General features: G+C 38.9%; 1 protein-coding gene across 1 annotated transcript in view; it reads right to left on the bottom strand.

The window, feature by feature from the left end:
- The window catches only part of DKK2 (dickkopf WNT signaling pathway inhibitor 2), a 41,712-nt gene extending 20,065 nt beyond the window's left edge, over window positions 1-21,647 (bottom strand). Inside the window, exon 1 of the mRNA XM_010203897.2 lies at window positions 21,343-21,647. Within this exon, the coding sequence (XP_010202199.1) occupies window positions 21,343-21,600 (258 nt within the window). The 5' untranslated portion in view covers window positions 21,601-21,647. The remainder of the gene's footprint in view (window positions 1-21,342) is intronic.
- Window positions 21,648-23,431: the final 1,784 nt, after the last annotated feature.

The following is a 23,431-nucleotide window of genomic DNA, read 5'->3' as shown; positions in this document are numbered from 1 at the left end:
TGCTTAGCATCAGGCTCCTGTTTCTAGAATTACAATCTACTGGGAGCCACCAGCAATCTCTGAAAGCTGTCATAAGTGCTCAGGAACTAGTACGATCCAGAGCACACTCAATACATTAAAGCATCTTTTTGAAAATTTAAGTAGGTGTGACAGGAGAAAACTGACTGAATGGCGCAGAGTTTCTAACGTGTCCCTGCAAAGGGTCGTGATTTCCTGCTGCATCCCACAATAAATAACTCAAGCTGGCCATCATTTCCACAGCAGAAATTAGACACTTAAAAAATTCAAATAGGTACCATATGCACTATAAACCTTTCTGGTTTAGCATTCAAATGCAGCCATATTCACATTGTAGGAAAATATGGGATTTAAATTCTCCTAGAAGTACTTTAAAAAGCTGTTCCTTTACACTTATTTATTCTTTTCTCAGTGCCACAAAAACAGCATTGCTGATAAGAGGAACCCCAATGTAGTCTGAAAACTGTACTGATGTCACACTGCACAAATAATTTTACCAGGTGAGTAAACACCATATGTCAAATGAACATTTCTTTGTGTTTTATCAATTCCATCCTTATCTTACTAAATAGGAAGCTGCTTAGAAACGATTCTGGTTAACCAACAATTGAGTTTCCCAATGCATTCTCATAATGAATGTGAGGCAGAAGCAACATCAGCTAACAGATCTATACAAGCAAATAAACATTATAACCATGTTTTAAAATATAGCTCCAAAGAAAAGGAGTAGGACAAAGATACCAATTATTTGCATGAGAATATCAACTAACAACTTTACAAAACCAGACATGGAAGGCTGGCTGATATCCCTAACTACTGTTCTTTGTCAGGTATGTCAAGATACACACTTACATGAGGAAACAATTAATGCAGGTTTGTTTTGTGGTATTGTAGTTTGGGAATGATAGGAATTAAAAAAAGATACTGTTATCTGCAGAGCTAGATTTTCTGCCAGTGGACGATGGCAATGACCCATTGATTTCCACAGGAATATGTCAAGTTGTACTAAGCAGTTAGATTGTACATCACACTCCAGATTTTTTAACATAGCTGTATGGGATCAGTGTTACATTTATTATTACTGTGATTATTTATTTTGGGAGACCTAAGCCAAAGTTAAAGTAGTCCCTGCAAATTGAAATCAATTGACACCAGGTTTATTTCAACAGGCTTTAGGACAGAGTATACATGTTTTAGCCATCTTCAGTCTCACCTGTGTTAGTTTTCCTCTAAAATTTGAGGCAGTGGGATGAGCACCATTTCTGTAGAATGATATTCTCATTCAACAGAGCTACGGAAATTCTTTTACTGCTTCTGGTTTTCCTCAAAGTCTTAATGCAGAGAGAATGCTCTGTTCTTCAACAAGTCTCATCTAAATGTCTTTCTACTTGAAGCCCTGTTGCTAAGACAGAAGAAAAGTACCCATTGCTTTAAAGATGCTACAGAAGGAACTCCTCCTTGCAGAAGGAAGACAAGGCCAGCCCACAAAACTGTGATGAAGTAGCAAAAGACACAATGTTAGGGAAAAGAGGATGGCAAATAGTATTTTTTTCCTTCATGGCATTGTGTTAACAACAACATTTTTCTCAAAAAACCTTTGTTTTTCATAATGAAAACACAAGAGATGAGGGGTTTTAACCTAAGAAACACTAGGTTTGTGCTAATAAACTCTTAGTCTTAATTAGTCTTTCCACCTGACATCAGGTTGCTAAAGTAAAGGGTTATGTTAAATTGTCCCATCATGTCCGTCTAGAATCAGCTAGTTTCTGAATTTACTTAATAAAGTAAATATTTACCCCCATTTGTCACTCACGTTAACCTGGATCCAGGTAAATAACTGAAGCATCTTCTAGTGTGTGTGCATCACCAACACATTTCTTTGCCAAAAGACAATCACAGAATTGTTATTACTGGTGATGAGTGAAAGTGTGCAGCCTGATCTCCAAAGGTTTAATTTTCAACAGGTGAAATAATTTTAATTCTATTTATGAACAGATTAGTTTTAAACATTGGAAAAGAATACACATGGAAGCACATTAAAGTGAACTTGTTTCACAATAATTTTACTTCTATACCTCAAACATCTTCAAAAGCTATACAAAAAAAGGATATTTACTATGCTTTGAGCAGTGAATAAGAATGAATAATGAAATTTAGAATTGTGAATAATTTAGTTTTGAAGAGACCTAAGTGAACGTTTTCTGTCTTTATAAAAATTTCTTGTCAAAATACTGTTTTACAACATTTTTCCTCTTCTTGGAACTACAGATTGCAAAAGCAGTTCTAATAATATCAGAAAAAAAGCAGAAAACAAATTATAACCTTCCTGTCTCACCTACATACTATAAATAGTCTTAGTATATATATACATATGTATACAGCTATATGTGTCAGATATAATGTTAAAAATAGTATACAGGCCCTAATTAAGATATTCTATTAGAGTGGGAAAGCAAAAGACCTTCTCATTACTACACCATCCCTAAAATGACGTCCTTAGCTAAAATTCTGGAAGGATTTTAAAGGTAAAAACACTTTAGTTACCTTCAGAAAGTCTTTATCACAGCCTGACCGACCACTTCTTAAGTCAACTGCAACATAAATTCACCATAACCTGGCTACACAGAGTTAGTGGATTTAGCTTTTACTAATATCATAAGCTTGCAAAGATTTTACTGCTGAAATTTCCTTTCTATTCAGAGGACTTGCAGAGGTGGAATAAAATCAATGTAATTCCTGAAGAATGAAGCTTTCCAAATTATGTTATTACCTTACAGTGATTTTTCTTTTAAGAAAAAGAAACTTGGATTTCAAATTTGTATGGCTGCTTGAAGAGGCAGTAGAGTAATAATTGCATTTCAATAGGAAAATTGGCCATTGAAACCTTTCACTCCTTTCCTTCATCTTCAAAAAGATACTACTGCTAAAGTTAGCTCCCCGGTAGAAGTAAATTCTTTTCCTTGTGAAAGGAGAATATAAAGGCAATAATTATGAATTTCACCAAGGAACAATGACGTTAGAGCAAGAGCTAAACGGGGAACTGAATGCCTAATTTTCCCAACAGTCTCATTTTGTGCTCTGTTTTTATTGTCTTTTGTATATAATGATTTTACCACCTCTCTTCAAAGAAGATAAATCTTCACTTTCAAAACAATATGTTGCCAGATGAATCTGTCCTGAATGAATCTGTCTGAACTAGCTAGTAAATTGTACATATACATATATATGAATTCATGAGGGATAGCATTGGTTGTCATGGTACAGTGATTTCAGCAGTTCCCTGATAAACAGTTTACTTTTTGTCCAAACTGCACTTCTCACTAGTTCCTTGTGGCAACACATTTTTCAGACAAGCTGCAGTGCCCTGCATTTGACACAGTTGTTCACTCTTCTCAGTTTGTAAAATCTGGATCCAATTTTCAAATGAAAGATCACTTTGCTGAGCATTTATTTTTCCTGTGGAATGACTTTATTGATGTTTGGTGAATAGGCTCTTTTCAGCCTTGGGGTTTATTTATTTAGATTTCTATTCTCTTCAAAATGTTGGTGGAAAATGTTTGTCTGCCAGACAAGCACCACATGCTTCTGACCTGAAGACTGACTTCTACTGCCGAAAAAGCAAGTCAGCAAGTACAAGTACAGACAGGAGGTTTAAATGATCATTCAGTATCTAAATGAACTGTCAGATGAATTGAGTTCCAGTCTAATTCTGAGTCCTGGGAACTTAGATTTCTGTACACTCAAGAGTTCACTAAACTGAACAATATAATATCACAAAGAGATGGATGTGTAAATGTGAAAGCTTAGAAGGATGGAAAATGAATGCAACAGTAACCTGCCGGTTCAAGAGTACTTGCAGGTTCCCAAAGCAAATACTTTTCCTATCTGCAATAAATTGTTATATTCTTCTGCTTATTATCTGTACAAACTGTGAATACAGCACATTTTTTTCACTGACTGATTAAAAAGAAAAAAATGGCTTTTTATTCCAATAATTTTTATGGGAAAATGGAGCAGTCCCAGTGAAGACTTGCAGTTTCCATTCCATTTTTTTTAGTGTTTCTTCTAAAGCGTAAAAGCATTCACTAAGTTCTGATGTTTCCAGGAATTCTGGAACCAGAATATTTTGTAAAAAAAAATGGAATTCCAAAAGCAGAAAATAGGTATGCATCATTTAAAAGCAAATATTTCCAAAGCAAGTTTAGAAAAGCTATTGTTTAAGAAATGGTATAAACAGCATAATTTTCAACCTGTGTATTCCTATTAAACTTTATGTCATTTACCACAATTCTTTATTAATTTCATGGGGTTTTTTACTCAAAAAATACTCAAATTCCCATTGTGGAAATGTTTGGATTGGTCATCTATGTTGTCATCTTACAAATGTTTTGAATTCCTTAAAATATCAGATTTCTGTTTCAGAGAAGAGTATTTTTACTTAATGATGAAATTCAGACGGCATACAATGATAAGTTTTTCAGTCAATGCCATTAAAGTTCAGCATAACTGATGATTGAGCTGACCAAATGCTTAAAATGACAGGCTTCCGCTCATAGGTGAATCAAGTGTTTCCTTTTCACTTTTGAATGAGATGCTCATCCACTGAATACAGCTCTTACCTTAAATTTCACTGCATTCCATTTAATTTATACTCATATAACAGTGCACTGTATTGGAAAGGTAATTCTACTGTTTCTCCAGCACTTTGTACACTTAGAATTGTTTGAATGACTCAATTCTTCTGTTTCAGTTTAACTCCTGATTTTGCAGAAGAACATGTTTGCACAATGTTGGTCCATGCCCTCTAATTTTGGTGTTATGTAACAAGTATTTGCATTTACGTATACCATCTTGCATTTACATATACCATCTTGCAAAGGCATAATACCCCTCTCTTGTGAGGACATGAGGGAAGAATGTGGAGGTTTTGGCTAATTTTTGAAAATGCTGAAATGAGAACTGATAAAGGCAATAGGGTGGAGCTGTGAGCCAGACTTTCTCTAGACATCTAGGTAAGTGAGCTGATTGCTGAAAGTGGCTAGACACTCAGTGCCTTCCAGCTATAGCCTGTTATGTGCCCAATTTTGAAAATCAAACTATGTACCAAAAGCTGTAAAAGGGACCTGACAGTCCCACATTAGCCTGAAAAAAACAAACTCAACCAAGCATTTGTCACCCTTGTAAATACTATGGCACATGCCTACTAAAAAGAGTGTTCTCATATAACCAAGGTGCTATATGCACAAAACTGGGAGAAGTAAAAAATACACATCAATATTTGGGATGTTGTTTTCCCAGTAAAAATGGTGTCAAAATCAGAGATTTTAACAAGCAATCGAATTCAGGATAGCAAGTTCCTTTCCACTTCTTCAAAGAAGTGAGCAGACTAGGCTTGGTGACATCTATCAAAAATCACGTACTGCATTAGCCAGACATGTGACAAGACTCACTGCATCAATTAACTAGTCACCAGACGTGTCATCTTTCTCTCCAGTACAATGGAGAGGCAGCAGCTTTGCCAAGCTGAACTTTACTGAACCAAAGTAGTTGGAATCCAAGTTGGAATGCCACAGTATTTTTAACATGTATGTTAACCAGGGCTCTTCATTGGTTAGGAGGTTGCAGGTGGAAGAGGAGATCAAAGGAGGGTTTAAAAAAAATTTTAATACTATTGATATTCATCAAGTCAGAACTGGTAACCACAGATTGCAGCTGGGAGAGCACCAGAGGGATCACAGTTGTTTTCAGACTGTGCAAATTCCTACTTCTCCTGGATGCAGAAGGAGATCTGGTAAAAGCAAGGAAAGTCAACCCACCCACTCCACTCCACCAGCACTGAAAACACCGTAACTTGTGTTTAGACTCCAAAATATCTCAATTCAAATAGATTTGAAAGATAAAGTCAGAAATTCTTGGGTTGTTTGACTGTAATCCTGAGTTGCCCTTTGTCCTCAGGTATCTGTATCTATTTGTAGATGAAACCAACCAAATCTGTACTTCCATGGTGTGAAAATAGTTTCCATCAAAACTGTAGCAACTTTGGAAATGTTAGACCTCTTAAAAAGCTGTACAGTTGTTCTAATAGAAGTAATAAATATAATTTGCAGTAGCAATGTGTTCTGCTAATACATCACTGAAATACAGAGTATATTTAAGGGAGAAAAATCTCACATTTGTCTTCCAGAGTTGAGTATTTTCATCAGCTTAGAACATACTTCACCAAGAGGCACGAGGAAGTATTAACTGCTTCTGCCATGAGCTCATGAGAAAGTGACACTGCTGTGAGGTCCACGTTTGCTGACCTTGACTGTAGAAAACTGTCCCTTCGAAGATAACTTTGCATACAGAACAGATGCAAATTCTGAGCAGAAAATAAAAGCAGATGGGTTCTGAAGGTAAATTTAAGTCACGAACTTATACAGAGTTTATCATAGAAGCTCACTACAAAATTACAGGATGTATTTATGAAGTTTCTAAAAAGCCCAACTTCACAACGTTCTCTGAAGTCATGCTCAGTCCTATGTGTAACCATAATTTGGGAGGGAAGAATTTACCCATAAGCAAAAAAAGCTTGAGGAAGTAACAAAAGAAAACAAAAATACTCCCCAAAACCTTCATTCTGACTGATGAATGACTTGAAAATCTTATCAGTTTTTTCAAGTATTTATTTCCATAGCTGACCACATGATAGCAAAATTCTTTGAAAAGACTACCCTGACTTGTGCATGCTACAAACGTTGTAAATCTATTCTTCTTGTCTACTTCTTCATTTTTCCATTTCCTTGTCATTATAGTCATTTTCTATGCTGCAGCAATCTCTTTGGAATACTTAATATTTTGCCTAGAAGTCTCTATGGATATCAAACCCACACTAAAGTTCATGGGAATATTCACAGTGATATGCATGGGCATTGGAGAGGAAATGAAAATCACTGCCTACTGCAATAGACCCAAAGATTGAGTCCAGCAAAGTAGTTACATATTTGCCTAACTAATATTTATATGTGCACATCCTAACTGAGATAAACAAGCCAACACAAATGCTCACAATGAACTACAAATGCTTAGATTTCCTCATAAAGTAGCAAGCTGGGTTATTTTAAATGGTGGTAAAATATAAATTTATGTTGATAAAATAAAAAATTCTTGATAAACTATGTAAATACATAGAAGTTGCCATAGTGTGGCACAGCAAAGTGGTCAGGACAGTGTCTTGATAGTTGCAAATAGTCCATGGAGTAAGAACATACACAAGTAAAAAAAATATTTTTCCCAGATGCATTCTCCTAGCTTTAGCCTACAGCAGCTTAGACATATCTGAAGCTGGAAGTTTTACCACTGTGTTTTTATTACCTACCAGTGCAATCTCTTGTCTCTGTGCCTCTTTTGTCTCCATTTGACCAGTTTCATATGGCTCCCACAGCATCATGTGGCAATGAGCTATACAGCATGAAAAAGTAGATCCTAGTTGTCTGATAATTTCACACTGACTGCTCTTGGCCTTTCTTCTAGGGCAAACGCTGGTTGATTGCTCCCCACTCAATTTTTCCTCACTCTTCACTATTTTCTACCCCTTTATCTTTTCTCCCATGGGCATCCTTTTTACAAACTGGAGTCTTGTGTGCTATTAAATTTCTTGTGTTAAAGCAATTCTGCTGCTCTGATCATCTTTGCTATTCTCCTCCCCCACCTAATCCTGATTGTTTCTATATCCTTTTAGCAGTTAATCATCATCACAAACTTCAAAGTAGTGTAAAAATGCCCTCTGTTTTGTTCCTAGTTCCTGATATTCTGCTTGGTGCTTTCTTTTAAAAAACAAAAATAATTTCTTTTTCTCTTTCTGCTGCTGCTTTACCATTCATGGACAGCTAAAGTGACTCTAATTTAGAAGTTATCACTGTATATGCCTAACTGCCACCACATTATGCCATGTAGACTGTTTTATACCTATAGAAAAAGAATTTCACCTGTGGGGTTTTTGTATACTGACATTTATTGCAACTCTTTGTGGCCCATTTAAGATCTTACTGTTCTGAATACATTTCATTAAAAACTTCTGTGCCTCACCAATCTCCTGTTTTCCAGACAATTTGCCAATGAGTTGAACAGCGTGTGTCTCCAAAAGATGTGTGAAACTTTGTTTATAGCCTCCCTGCATTGTGAAAGCTGCCTGGTTAGTCCTGCTTCTTTCTTCCTATTTACTCATTAGTTACTAGTTATTCTAATCAGTTATGAAATGGGTTATCCTTTGACAATTCGCTTTCTTTAAAGTTTTTGTACTTGAGCTATAGCTCCATTCACATAAGTATTTGAAGAGTAAAGGCAAATTATTTGCCCAGAATGATGTAATTTGACTTTGATGTATCATTAGACTGGTAAAAGAGTGCTGTTTAAAACATTAACCTTAATATTATCTTTACAAATACCATTAGGGCTGAGTATTAAGAGAGTGTTTTGTGAGGTAGGCTGGAAGGAAGAGGGAAGCCTAAGCCTTGCATATGCTATCAGGACAGCAGAGCATTTGAGGTTTTCTGTTCTGGAAAATATTTTGGTGAAACATACTGTAAAAATAAACTTTGGAAGAAGCAAATACTCACAAAATGTTTTCTAGTAGTTACTGTTTAAATTAATTTCCTGCCAATAGGGTCACTGAGGACAGAAGAGGATCAAAAGTAAAAGCACTGTGATATTTTACTAACAAGCGGTCAAACCATACAAGCACAACGGCTTCCAGTGAAGTCAAGAGAATCAGAAGCAGCCGAGCTCCCTGTCCTGTGGTAACACAGACATGTGTTATACCACTGACAGTGTGCAAACTGTTCGTGGCTGGTCTTGTCTGCTCATGCTGTTTTAGCAATGTGAATCCGCCTGGCTGAAATTCAGCCCTATGCAACCTAAGCACCCCTTCAAAGCCCTCCAACTTGTATCTCACAAAAAATAATCTGCCTTTTGGTCAAAGGATAAACCATCATGAAAGTCATGAATATAAAAAAAACCCAAAAACAAAAAAAAATCACCCCAAACCAACCGTCCACCCAAAAAAACCTCAAACTAACCCCCCCCCCCCCCACACACACACACAAACTCTACAACCTTAGAACAAAATACTGACCAACAGTCAGAAGGAGAACTGGAGGTTGAGCCAGGGAAAAAGAGGAAACCAAATCCAGAAAAAGAGTGTCAGTCTCCATTAAGAAATCTGTTTTCACAGAATCAGTTAAATCTGAATTAGTGAATTGCACTTCAGCTTTTGCTTGTACCACTACTATATCCACAGTAACTGTGAAATTACTTAGACACATTTGTGAAGAACAGCATGGATCCAGTGCTTCCAAAAGGCCAAAGTCAATACGTTCATGTGTCAGATACATGTGCCAGGGTAGCTGTCCCAGCTGCACAACACATGATGTGTCAACTGCTTTACATAGGGTGGGTCAGGAAGAGACTTATTAAAGAGAAATGCTACAGTCTGCCTGCAACATCTCTGCATCCTTTCCCAGTTCTGTGCTGGAAAAAAATATTTTGCTTTAAGAAAAGGCTTACTCTGGATGGAGATTAAAACCCTTACAGAAGGACCAGAGGAACTTTTTCTGGTACATTAAGTACTGATTCGATACCAGTCTTTCATATCATTATTTCATCACTGACAGAATAGAGTAAATTATTCTATTTTTTTTTTTTTAACATTCTGATGACCAAATTCAGACTATCTTGCGTGAGTACACTTTGCAGCAAGGGAGACTCAGATGAAATTCCCTCCTGCATGAAAAAGGTCACAGTCCTGCTCTTTAAAGGCATGCAGAACCTAATTCCTATTGAAAATGATCAGAGAGTGGGTACATAGATACCTTTTAAGTTCACCCTACCCCAAAACAGGACTAAGCTTTGAGATGTCTTTTGGTACAGAAGAGTGTGGCACCTCTTGGATAAGACAGGCAATGAGACAGCATGCTTTGCAGACTAAGGAGCTGAAGCATGGCATTTCTAGGCAGCATGAACTTGTGTCTGTGGCCATATCTCTTTTGATGTGTCTGCTAGGAGACAGTGCTGGAGGGAGTGAGTTACATCACTTCTTTGGGCACTGAATTGTCACCATCATTATAGATACTTCCCTCACTGGACCCAAAAGCTATTCCAGAACCAGTGAAGACGTTATCACAGGGCTGTTACAGAAGATAGAGGTTTTTCTCTTATTTTCCTCATCCTTGACTGTTCTGTTCTGATCCTTTAGCTGTAAAAGAGACTTCAGTCTCACCAAATTCAAGAGTAACAACTGCATTCCAGACCTGGAACTCATACAGCAATATATATCTCTTTGTGCAAAATATATCACTGGATTCTATTCATCGAAAACCTTTAAAACAGAGTTAAGATAGTGCTATCCTACCCTTTGTTCCTATTGAAGGGTGATTTAGTGGGTAACTCACTGAGACAACAGCCTGAAAGTGGACATTCCCTCCAGTGTGAAATGATGTTTCAACTAGCCTTTCTGTGATACATGTCTGTTCAGAAAAATTAAGGAGTTTCACAGTGCTAATCCTTGTTACACAGACAATCTGCAGCCCATTTGCTATTTGTTTTTGGCTTTACTTTTAACAGGGCCTTAAAACATATTTTTCCCTAAAATGACAACATTCTTTTTCTGCCCTCTTTGTTCGTGGGGTTTTGTGCACTCATAAACAGTTTAAGAGTTCCCCTCACACCTGCAGTGCATATGTGTGTCTGTAATAAAGACTCTCTTATCTATCCTTCACTGGTAACTTAAGAGGACAGTGTTTAATAAAGGCACTATCCTTGCAATCGGAATGAACAAAACCAAAACCAAATCCCAAACCTACAGCAGTGACAGTAGGCCAGCATGCTTGGGGAAGGATGGAACATGACTCACAAAACTCCTTAAAAATCTGCTTTCCCAGGGACTGAGGAGAGTCCCTAGTTTTGCTGTCGGGTATGTAAACCCTACATAATCTGAATCCATTGAAGTGCACCACTGACAGACATTGGATTTCAAATCAACAACTTCTGCCTATCAGGCATATCCATGCATGAAGGTCTTCAAATATTTCACAAATGTTTTTTAATAAAGACATCCAAAATCCCTGTCAAGCACAGGGCCAAATATGTGCTTCTCATTTTGTCAAACAAGCAGGGAAAAGCTAAACATGAAGCTTACTTTCAAACTCCTTCTTCTAACCATCCAATAATCACCCCCTTTTAGAGCTCTAGACACCTATTTCTTCTCCACTTACAGTGAAATCCATAGATAAAAAGTCATTTTTAATAACAACAATAATAAATTTAAGTTAATTCGTTAATCGTTTAAAGCCTTAAATAACACATTAAAGAGATAAGATTTATCTCTGTCTACCACTGTTGTTTAGATAATATTCACACCAAAATCATCATCTACATGTAGACAAACAGGTAGGCTAAGAAAGACTCTGAAATTCTTCAAAAATTTTGCACCATCTAGCATATTTTATATATCTGTGCAATACCAAAACCTAAAACCTCCTATTTCCCACATAATAAAAGATGCCTCTTCTTTCCTATTTAGTCGCTTCTCCAGAGAAATGAAGGGACAAAGACTTCCTTAGCCCCTCTACTGGCCCTGAAGTTGGAGTAGAGAGGCTAAAGGGAAGGCAAACAAACACATAAGGAAGCAGCCTGTATCATCCCAAGGTTTTGCTCCATCCTTCCTTGACCTCCCTGGACTCCATGCTGCTTATTTGGCAAATTGTGCCAAAAATACTTCCTAATTAGCATGATCCGAGCTATGCTAAAACTGTGCTGCTACTCAGAAACAACTTGCTCAGAAAATGCCCCACGGAGACTTGTTTACACAGCGGGGAGTGGATCAGCACGCATTAGACTGCAGTGCCGTGACTTGTCTTGTCGGCTGCCCCGTGCTGGCTATAGTCTGCTTGTGCTGACATCACTGGACAAGTCCCAGCCCCGGTGTCACGGTCTCAGTGGAAGGAAAACCCCTAAGTCAGCCGAATCACAGGACAGTTTGGGATCAGAAAGACTTTCCCAGCATCTTTCAGTTTAAGCACTGGTACAGAGTCTGAGAGACATTTCCTTCCACAGAGAAAGCCTTAATCTTCTGGTTAGACAACACCACATACTACAATTTGATACTTAATAAAATTGTTGCAGAGCTATAATACAAGGATTCCCTTGGTCACTTATCCTTTTAGCAATAAAAAACAATTGGGACTGAACTTCAGTTGCAATTTGTTGCAGCTGCTGTGGCAAGGACCCCCTCAGAAAGCAATTTCCAGAGGATTCTTCTTGTTAAAGAGCCATTTCCTCGATGGGGAATGTGACGTCTGGAAGATAGCAACGAGGACAAAACCAAGCACAGAAGTTTACAAGCATTCCTGAAGAGCATTTTAAAACCCCTGTATTTATTCAGACAGTTACAAAAACATTTTATGTAGCTAAGCAGTTTAGCCCCTCCACCAATATATAAAGTAGATGTTTAAGCCTAGTTCTTGGTTGGCAATTTTCTTCATTATACCTAAGATAACACCAGGCAGCATCAACTCTTTGCTCCACCCTGTATAAAATATGGAGAGAGGGTGGCAAACTTATACTTTCCTGATCCTTTCATAGCTCCCGGGATTTCCATTATTCAGTTCTGACCCACATTCATGCTCTCTCCCCACCACAGGAGTTGGTTGAACTACTTGGTTATGAATAATATACATTGCAAATTTAGCTTTGCTGGGAGTAAGAGGAACTGAGAGGGTCTGGAAGAACAACTTTCAAACTTGCTGGTCAGCCCAAGTGTTAAGCTCACACATTACAGCATGTGGTTGGTTATGTGGGTCAGATGGTATCATTACTACCTGAGTGGATGACAAACTGAAATTTAAGAACAAGAAGTTTGGCAAAACATTCCAGCTATTCTAAATACAGGAACCAGTCTTTACATTCACCATGTGGTTTTGATAATCCCTTGGAGTTAATGAGATGATCCCTTTGCAAAAGAAGACAAGTGATGCCAGGCTGTTTATCTCTGTAAATGCTTTCTGCTCTCTGTAAATTGATCATAACACAACAGCCATGTCACCTTGTATAGGTTGACAATCACCCTGTTACCTGATGCAAACACAGGACAGTGGCCAGCTTTTTCTTCCCTTCTACTTCTTCCATTATTATTATCCTTTTATGTTACTCACTGTATGATCACACTATGTGAAAGATACATGTCAACTATTTAAACACAATTCATAACTTTTTCTTTGGCAAGGAATGCCATTGTCCTGTCTACCTCTGAAAGAGGAAGTTGGCATTTGACGTCCTCTTTCCTTCCCTCCTGCAAGAAGAATGATAGAGGAGGTGATGTTTGAAAAAGAAAGTATCTCCTACCAAAGAAAAAGCACAGGAGACTCATACTCTGTCTCTGTGTTGATCCTGGATCAACCTAACAACCTATAGACAGAAACACAAACTTTTCTTTTTTTAAGATAGAAAGCAGGATCCCGAGTCTCCTAGGAAATTCACAGTCAATTGGATTGGGAAGTAGGCTCTTCTCTCTTGTTTTCAAGACAAAAGAAAAAACAAAAAATATGATAATGTTTGCAGTCTGTACTAGTCCTGCCAGGTCAGACCAACAGAAGCTTCATTTAGCCGTTTTGCACTCAGCTGCTACTGAAGACACACTGTATAGACAAACTGTCTGCCAAGCCCAAGCCTCCCTAACACTGTCTCTTGCTTTCAGCTCTATGTCATATTGGACAGAGGTTTTACTCCTTTTGAACCCATGCTCTATAAAAGCTCACCCAGAACACTGACCATATAAGCCAGAGCACCTTAATGTTATACTCAACATAACAGAAAAATCAGGGAAAGTACTTAGGCACACTAGTAAACCTACCTATAAGAGCAAGTGGCAGATGGAGCCTTCCTTAGAACTTGTTGCATTAAGAAGCCCAAAATCTATTTTCAGTATTGACTTTAGAAAACAACATACGCTATTTGAGACAGTACTCAAGATCCAGTTGAACTCAGGACCTAGACTTCTATGGCTCCTTTTGAGTTGATGTGAGTACTTGACCATGTCCCTCCAGAGTACCATGTCTGTACTTCATGAAACTAGAATTTTGTTGTTCAAAACAAAAAAAAAAAAGCCCAACAAAAAAAACCAACAAACCCAAACCAAAAGTACTAAAGTGAGGGGAGAAAGTAATATGAAAGATAAAAGATTAAATGCAAGATGATAGTACATCTGTTAGTACCTTTTTTTCTTTTTTTTCTTTAAATCTTTCTGAAAAATAACTAAGTTTAACACCAACTACACTAATTAGCTTAGCATTTTGCATTTCTGATTTCTGCATTTCTTTATATATGCAGTTGTCTCCCCTTCTTCCAGAGGCCTTGTTTTACAATGAGTTATTCATCTTTATGATCCTTGCAGGCTGTCAAGAAGAGGTGAGCCATTTTCTTTTGCAACATAAACATATTTTGTTTTGCAATTCCTTTTAAAAGATCTCCACTTTAGGCACTTCAGGCTTGCAGGGAAGAGATCATACTGACAGCAATTCACTGCTTCACTCAATGCAGGTTGTCAAAACGTGTAGAACAGAACCCTATCCTCTTACTGGACTGATAAATTTGCTTTTAAAAGCATGCACAGCCTGGTTCACACTTACATGATATATAGAGAATGAGGTAGAGGGCTTGCAGAGTGAAGCAACACCTCATTTCCAAGCATATGCAGAACAGTCCACCTTCACTGACTGCTAAAAATGCTAAACCAATGCCATTTGCACTACATATGTGCAACATGCATGTCTCCAAGATTCATTATTGTGCATATGAAAATGCAATCATATCAAAGTTTAGCTTTAAGAAAGTCTCAAGGAGCTGAACTGTGTGCTTGTGTGCTTTCAGGGGAGAACAAAAATGACTCTCAAAGGGGTTTTTTTGTTTGGTTTTTTTTTTTTTTTTTTTTTTTTTTTTAGCATCGCCGTGCTCTTTTCTTTAGTAAGAACAAATTAGCTGGTAAATGAGTGAACTCCACATCCCCACTGTGTGCTTGTATCTGTTCGGTATCCTAACACGAGTTCCATTTGTGTAAACACAAACGAACATAAATCGTAGATGGATTTAGGGTCAATCCTGAGAAAACTGCAGCTAAGATGAACAAAACTTATTATTTTATTTGAAAACTACTGCTCTTTGGTCATTTAGTGTGACTATATGTAACCTATACACCCTTTCTCTAACACTACATTTTGTAGCTATTTTGAGAGCAAAGGATTCTGCAATGGGTTCAGAAGTATCACAAATTGACCTGTTTTCACATTTCATTGAAATTTCAAAACTGCTTTGTGTTCATGAATTTTTCAATTAAAATAAAAACCTGTCCTTCAATTCAAAAAGGAAAAATTATACTGAAGAAAAGAGGTGGTTTGGGGACATATACAATCACTGCACATCATATATTTGATCAAAAAAGAAGAGATGAATGTTCACATTCTCTAATGAAAATAAAGACTTTTGAGGGCAAAATTTAAAAAGAAAAAACAAAACAAAACAACACTTCCAGTCTTCTTGGCTTTTGTATGGGTCTTTCACACCCATGGATAAGAAGCTCATAGGAATTGGTCTCCACCTAAAGGCACCAAAAATACAGCCTAGAACCTAGCACTGAAATTCAAGAGTTTGCAATGGCTTACCTTCAGTTCCAAAACAAACAAACAAACAAACAAACATATTAATGTCTAACCACACTTGGAGTTTTACTTATGCAGAAAAAGCAGAGAGGCGGCTTCAAGTTTTTCTTCACTGTTCTGTATTGTCATACAAACTTTAGCTCCTCAAATCTGTCATAAATGTCTAACAAGTGCAGAGCTCCTCAGCACTGTGGCAGGACATGGTGACAAGGCAATGATAGGACCAAGCAGGGGCTGTTGGCTCCAACTCTAGCCCATCACAATCTGTCTCTTGCCAGTCACAACCAGTGTGTGCATGTAGGGGTAGCATGAGTTTGGCAGAGGCCTCAGCAAGCCCAAGAAGGAAGGGAAGGTCTCTGCTTTAAGGGGTTCTCCCAATTAACATTTTTACATATCACCAAAATCCAAACAGAAGCATAAGCTTCATAGGTCTCTTCCTTTGCAGAGTTAAAATCTTCCTTTATAACATTTCTAGGGTGAGGCATTAGTAAGTACAACTGTAAAAGGACCAAAGTATCAACTAACAAACCATGAGGTTTGAAGTACTTGCAAGATGCATCTGGTGTTGAGATAATTGAAATCAAAATTAAAATTGTGCTCTATTTGCATCTGCTAAGCATCAGTTAATCAAATCTAATGAATTCATCAGACTCATTTTTCTGAGGGCAAAATGTAATCATGCTTCATCATCCTTCGTGTTGTCCTTAGACCTTGACAGACTTTCCAGCCCAACAGCACATCAGAGTCCTGTAAATTTTCTAGGCATTGTTGCAACATTAATAGGAAATAGTTGTAGTAAAGCCATTTTATGGGAACTTTTGCTCTATATTGGGAAGTTACAATAATAATAACAAATTGAAGGGGGCATGAAGCATGACCAAGGAGGAAGGAGATAATACTGTGCATCTCATTTTTGCAACAAGAGACAAGCCACTTGGCTATTTAGCAGGACTGTTGCCAGTAAACCAGTATGTCTCCCAGAATCCTAAAAGCAAACAGCAAAAGAATACATTCTCTGGTGACCTCTGCAGATTTAGTAATTCTGTATTTTTTCTTACCAAAAAAAAAAAAAAAAAAAAAAAAGAAAGAAAAGAAAAAAAAGAAAAAGCAAAAGCAGCAGATGTTCCTGGATGTAATTTCTAGGTATTGTAATTAATTTTTAATCCCATGGCGAAATAATTTATACTGTCTTGGTTGCTAGCTACTCAAGATATTGTGGTTACATTTTTGGTGTCTTTGGTACATTTTATTGTAACATTCTCAGGGCACTGCAGTCAATTACTGCACCTCATGCTGTTTTACTTGCTACAAAGTATCATCCAAGCATTTTCTAGCAAGTCCTTGTGGGTAGCTATGTCCTGTGAAGAACACATGTATGGCTATGCGCTGATAGGTATGAACTCAGTGTCGACTTAGACGTTTGGATTAATGCCTTTTTGGCTTGGCTTCTGTGTTCTCAAGTCTCTTAGCTCAAGCAATGATAGAGCTTAAAAAAATTTTCTTTTTAAATGAAACCATTTACATTTGGAATACAAAGGCTTAGCTGGTTTCTGTATACTGTGCCTCTGCTGTGTTAAAACTTGTCCCAGCTTTTCACTCCTCACTCCCTTTTCCAGCTCTCATTTTAGCCCCACAGTTGTGCCAGTCCCATCTCTTGGCCATCCCAGTTCTCCTCTTCATTGCTGCTGCTGTCATGCATGTGGGGGAAGTGGGAGGGACAGTACCGGCAGGGTGCATAAACCCAACCAGCTACAAACAAGCAAAAGCAATGAGAGATAGAACTTGCTGGGGAAAGAGACAAAGCAATGTCTTGTGGTCAGGATTTGGAAATGGCAGAAGATAATCACACCTGTGGATTAAAGAAGTAAAGGATCTGGAAATCAAGTTCGGTATGATCTTACTAGATGAGTATAATCTTACCAGATCATTAAAGGTATTTGAGTGCAAAGGATCTCAAATTCCATAACTGATAGATGGGACAAGCTTCAAAGGAGAGAGGGCACTGTAACTCAGAGGCAGGAAGACAAAAACATGGTGAACTAAATAGGCTAGAAAGCCGTCATCCAGGAATTTGTGGAATATCTATGCCTTTCAATTACAGCTACAACACAGGTGATCTTCCCTTTCTAGTTGCATCTCTAAAGATGAGAGAAAGCGCTCACATAGGACAGCTTGCCTTAACACAGTGGAAGATATAGGTAATATACAGAAAAATTAGTTCACCATCATTGTTAATTGACCTTTTTACTTTATTACTTTATTCATGGTATTGTATTTATTTAGAGAGATGATATACCCAGAACAATTTCCCAGAGGGGCTACAGCGCTGAGGTGTTGGCTGTTCCTAGAAGTTATTTGTTGAAACTAAGTTTTGAACAGAAATTGATGGCAGACAGTATCTAGTACTGACTCTACAAAAAGTAATCTTGTCTAACATTTCTCTTTCTAAGCATATTTTTCCCTTGTGCAAATTCTGTAGATACTTTCTTAGTCTCTTTAAAATTGGGAAAACATTAACAATTTGTAGAAAGGGAAAAACAGGAGTGACAGTGAAGACAGTAAAATTTCACTGATTTAGCACATCAGTACTTCTCATTCTCTGCTGAACTAAGGCAGTAAAGGGAATAAGAATAGCAAATTAAAAAATATTCCTCAGAAAGACATAAAAATGTAAGTCTTACTAAAATCCACACTTGCCCCTCTAGCCCCTCCAGCAATCCAGATAAGCTTGCTTTGCTCTCATATGAGTATTTTCATTAATTTGAACTGGAATTTTGCCTGACAAAAGAATACTGGATCTTCCAAAGCACTGTAACTATCAGCTGAAACACATCAACACTCTAGATAAGCCACAAACTATTGTATCCATTGATTTATTGCTGATTAAAGACTCCCAAGTTGCTCCTCGTCCTAAGAATTAACAAAATTGAAAATATGTTATGTTAACATATTAGAGAAACATTCTGAAAGTATGTTAGTCCACCAAGCTGAAAAAGCAAATAGGTTGCTGATTGATGGTCTTTTCATCAGGTTTGGTGAGAGTTCTCTGATTTGCACTACATGTATCTGCAGAGAGCTGAATGCACAGCTCAGAGCTGTCACGATAGCAAAATTCTATTAATTTTCCTTTAATTTGTGTATCCTTGGCCATTACTAAAACTATGTTGTAGCTGTAAACAAGACAACTCACTGTTTAATGGTACCAAGGTATAAAAAGTACTCCTCCTTTTGACACATTATAAATTCTGTTAATGAAATAGATGTTTTAGAAAGAAATGCATAAGCCTGCTCTTCTAGCAAATGTCATACAGAACTTCAGTACAAAGTCCCATCATCTAAACAAACCAAATACTAATCTAATAAGAGAGTACCTTAAAAAAAAGCTATTTAAAAGTCATGTGTTGGTTGAAATGTGTAACATTATATACGAACCCTATAACTGGATGTATCACCAAAGATAAAGCGTTATTACAAAAGTTACTTCTTTTCTTCTTTGTTTTTTTTCTCTTTATTACAGTTCTGTGTTAATCATGTTGCTTCAGGCAGGTGGCCAAAAGTAACATCTATTATTATTGGTAGCAAATCTGAGTCGTTCTCATGGACTATATCTGTGTGAGACCACGCAGGAGATGAGAATGAAGTCCCAGGGAGAGAGAGAAAAATACGCACCAACAGCCCTTGACAGATGATCAGGCTTTGCTCCTTGTGAGCTAAATTCTCTGATTTTCATGGGTTAGGGTTTTTTTGTGCTACAAGCAGGACATCTAAATGTCCATGCCATCTCTTCTACCATTACAGGTATGGCATTATCTGTGACTTGAAGTGTACCTGTCAGTTCATACCAGTAACTAGAAGTCATAGAATGGAATGGTAGGAGTTGGAAGAGATAATCTAGTCCAATCCCTCAAAGTCCCCAGCAAACAATCCAGGTTGGGAAATAAGGGGTAAACTTTGCAAATGCAACTGATGGGCAGTGCAATTTGTTTTCCTGGAACTGGGTTCCTGAATTCTAATCAAACATTCTCAGCATTGTGCTGAATACATGTTGATGTCCTGAGGATGTTGTATATAGCAAAGGGTGGCAAGATTTCCCCAAAAGGCAAAAATTATATCTCATTTTTATACAGCACAGCCCCACAAATACCTTTCACTGAACCTGAGATAACAGTGGGAAATTAGGTTCTATATACTGGCTTTTATGAATACATAGAAAACAAAAGAAAACCTGAAGAGAACATATAAGAAAGTGTATCACACTCCTGTATTTCCTCAAGGTGATTCAACATAGTAATTATTACAATGTGCTCTAGGAGAGAGCACAGTACTTCAGTAACTTGAAACATCAGCATGGCATCTGTTACTAAACTTTGCTCGCAGGTTAGGAGAGGAGACCAAATTCTGGTCAACAACTGAGCAGCAAAGGAAAGAAAGCTTGGAGGAGTTTGAAAATAAATTTCTCACGTGGAAAATCCGAAGCTACCACCATTGTTATTATGCCTGCACAAAAACCAAATGGTAACATTCAATTATTAGGAAACTGGTGGAAAACACTTTAGTAAATGTAGTGAATTGCTTGAATTTGCAGCTTCGCTGCTGCTTTAAGGAAAATGTAGGCAAGACACACACCCTTCAGACATTGAGTGTTTTGCCTCTTTAGTGTTGGCAGCTCTCTTGCTGCTACACTGTTTGTTGCTTATGAAAAGCAGCTGTATTTGGAGGTACTAGTAATACTCAATAGTTTAAAATCTGTATTTTCTGAAAAAGTCTACTTCCTTCAATACCACAATGTGCAACATTCATACCATCCAAGTTGAGATTTGAGAGAGAAGTAGAGGATTGATGGCTTAAAATGTTGCTTTACAGTTCACCATAAAGAGAGCTGAACAAAGATGATTTTGCATCAGATTTCCAAGTCAAGTGGAGAGGAAAGAAGACTAGAGAAGCAAGTCAGGGTGGGTTTTTCCCTCAAAGTTTCTATAACCTTTTCTTTTCTCCTTATTCTCAAACTTCATATTCAGGGTTGTTAGCTCCCTACCTATCTCAAATGGATGTAAACAAACAGAACTTTCATAACCACTGGAGCACATTGTGGACAAGAAATCTAGAATTTCTTTCTTGTCATATTAAGCAAATGAATGCGCCTTAAACTACACTACTGGGATGGCATGATTTTTTAGTCTCACTATGGAGATATCAGAGGTCAACTTGCTAGGTGTGATTTGTAAAACCAAATTTGATTCACCTTTGTAAGCACAATTTTCACTTCATACTCAGATTTTCCTTACCTACTCAAATTCAACTCACTTATTGTCTGAGATTTAATAAGAATTTTCTTTCTTTACTTGTAGCAGCCCTTTGAAAGAGTTAAACAAAGAGATGCTGAAGATTAAAATTTTTTTTGAGATTATTCTTTCTTCCATCAGTCATTAATCCTACCGAGCAAAATGAAGACTCTAAAACATTCCAATTCCCACTTGCAGAGTCCTTAGCACCAATTACGATATTGTCCCAGACAGCCCTGATGAAGTAAATTCATTAACACAGTAAAGCTTTGAAAACAATGTGAGGGAAAGGCTAGCAGTTATTTGTATACAGCACGCAAACGGACAGACACTCAAGCAACGAAGCAATGTCCTACCTCTCCTTGGCGGTGATAGTGCTTAGGAGGTTTTCCCATCTGCTCTAGCATTTTGCCCTTCTTACTGCTAGCAAGCGTCAGTCCCTGGTGGATGCCTGCAGATCTGTTGGTTGCCTGAGTTGGAGCCTCCCCCATCAGGGTGGACTTGATGGAGTTCACCTTGGAGCTGGAGCTGTCTAGCTGGGAGCTCTCCACGATCAGGACCGCGGCTAGTAAGAGGAGACAGCAGGAGCACTTATTCCACATCAGCACGATCATCTCCCCTCCCCCCAAAAGGACTTTTTTTTTTCCTTTTTCTTTCTTTCTTTTTAACGCAAAGAAAACAAAAGAGAGGGGAGAAGAAAAGGTATCTTTAAATATCTCCCAAAGTTGGTAAGAAAGCAATGGACTTCAATGCCACACACTCGAAGAATGGCTGCTCTGAGACACGGAACAAAAACAATATTAAAAAAAAAAAAATCCCCTATGGGAAAAACTGTGTCAAGTCTATAGGCACTGAATAACTATCGTGAAGTGACGTTTTTTCCTCCAGGCCGTCGAGAAGTCCAGGCAATTCTTTAGTAACAGAGAAATAAGCTACAAGGCAACTGCACTCAGGGCAGCTCCCCGCCAGCGCCGGCACCAGCACGTTTGCTTAAGCTTCTAAAGAAGAGTGAGTGAGTGAGTTTCTTTCCCCCACTCCTCCTCTCTTGCCGCACAAGCCAGCAGAGAGGAAACTCAAACCAGATCCAATCCAAGCAGCACCGGCAAAAGCTGGGCTTAGTTTTCTTTCACTCTCCCCCCTCTTTACTTTTTATTCCCCTCCTCTTTTTTCTGTCTTTTGCCTCAGTCTCTGTAGCCAGCAGGACTGAAGGCGCCTGGTCTCCTCCTCCTCTTCCTCCTCCTTCTCCTCCTCCTTCTCCTCCTCCTCCAGTCCGGTCGGTGCGGGGCGAGAGCTTCGGGCACCCGGCGACGGGGCGGGCAGGAGGAGCGCCAGGGCCCGGGCAGAGGGGCAGACCCCCCGGCGAGCTGCCTGCGCTGCTCCCCTCGCATCTGGGGGCTCCGGCAGCCTCTTCCTGCCGCCCTTTATTATTGTTATCACAGCCGCCGGCTGCCAGGGTTGCGTCGCTCGCCTCCAGCCCTGAGGAGGGACACGCCGAGCAGCCACTTTCCCCCCCTCCGTCCCCCTGCCCATCGCCCACCTCTCGACAAGCCGGTTCTCCTTCTCCTACCCGGGTCTGCACGGGGCTCACGGCCACGCACGGCCCCGGACACACGTGAGACTCTCTTGGCTGCAGCTCCCTGCGGCGCCGGTGACCGACCCTGAGGTGGAGGTGAAGTCTGGCCGCAGGCAATGAGTGTCAGCAGGCTTTTCCCTCGGGCTCCCCGAAACGCACTGCCGAGCTGAAGCGTGTGTTGGGGTGCTCCAGCTCCCCGACATGCTCAACAATGCAAAGCATATTAGTCCCGCAGGGCTGTGAAAGCACGGGGCTGGCACCCAAATCCTTGCTGAGTCTTACGCCCGAGCTTGCAAACTCCTCTGCCCAGGTGAAGGGCATGATCATGTTGCACTGTGCTACTCCTAAAGGTAACGCTTCTCAGTGGCACAGTTACTCCTAAAGGTAACATTTCTCAGTGTCACAGTGCCGCTAGCAACCCGGAAGATTTATTTTGAGTATTCATCTTCTCAGCTTCCTTGGCACGTGCACACACCTCCAGGGCCCTTGCAACTCCCTGCCACAGCACCAAAACACCAAGTTTCAGAAAAGGGATGGTAAACAGGGACAGAGTGCAAAATTAGCGTAACTGAGGTAAACTCAGCTCTTAGCTCTTCCCTGTTACCTGATTTAGTGTGAAGAACATTACTATGGGGCATTTGTGTACAGCAGCAAGGTAGCTACAAGCCTTCATATTTCCCCTGAACATGTGAAAGTGGGGTGGGGGGAAAAAAGGATGGTAAGAGGAGCAGCCCTCTCACTTTCCCGCATGTTCGTCTATGAACACTACCTTCTCACAACAATACAGAGAATTTCCAAGTTTTCTCTCTCTCCTGAGGGGTCCCTTCTCTAAGTTACCAGTCTTTTTCAGTTACTCTACCTCTTTTTCTGGC

The sequence above is a fragment of the Colius striatus genome, chromosome 3 (genome assembly GCF_028858725.1).
Source record: "Colius striatus isolate bColStr4 chromosome 3, bColStr4.1.hap1, whole genome shotgun sequence".
Taxonomy (NCBI): domain Eukaryota; kingdom Metazoa; phylum Chordata; class Aves; order Coliiformes; family Coliidae; genus Colius; species Colius striatus.
The sequence above is the reverse complement of the archived record's forward strand: the minus strand, read 5'-3'. Positions and strand labels throughout refer to the sequence as shown.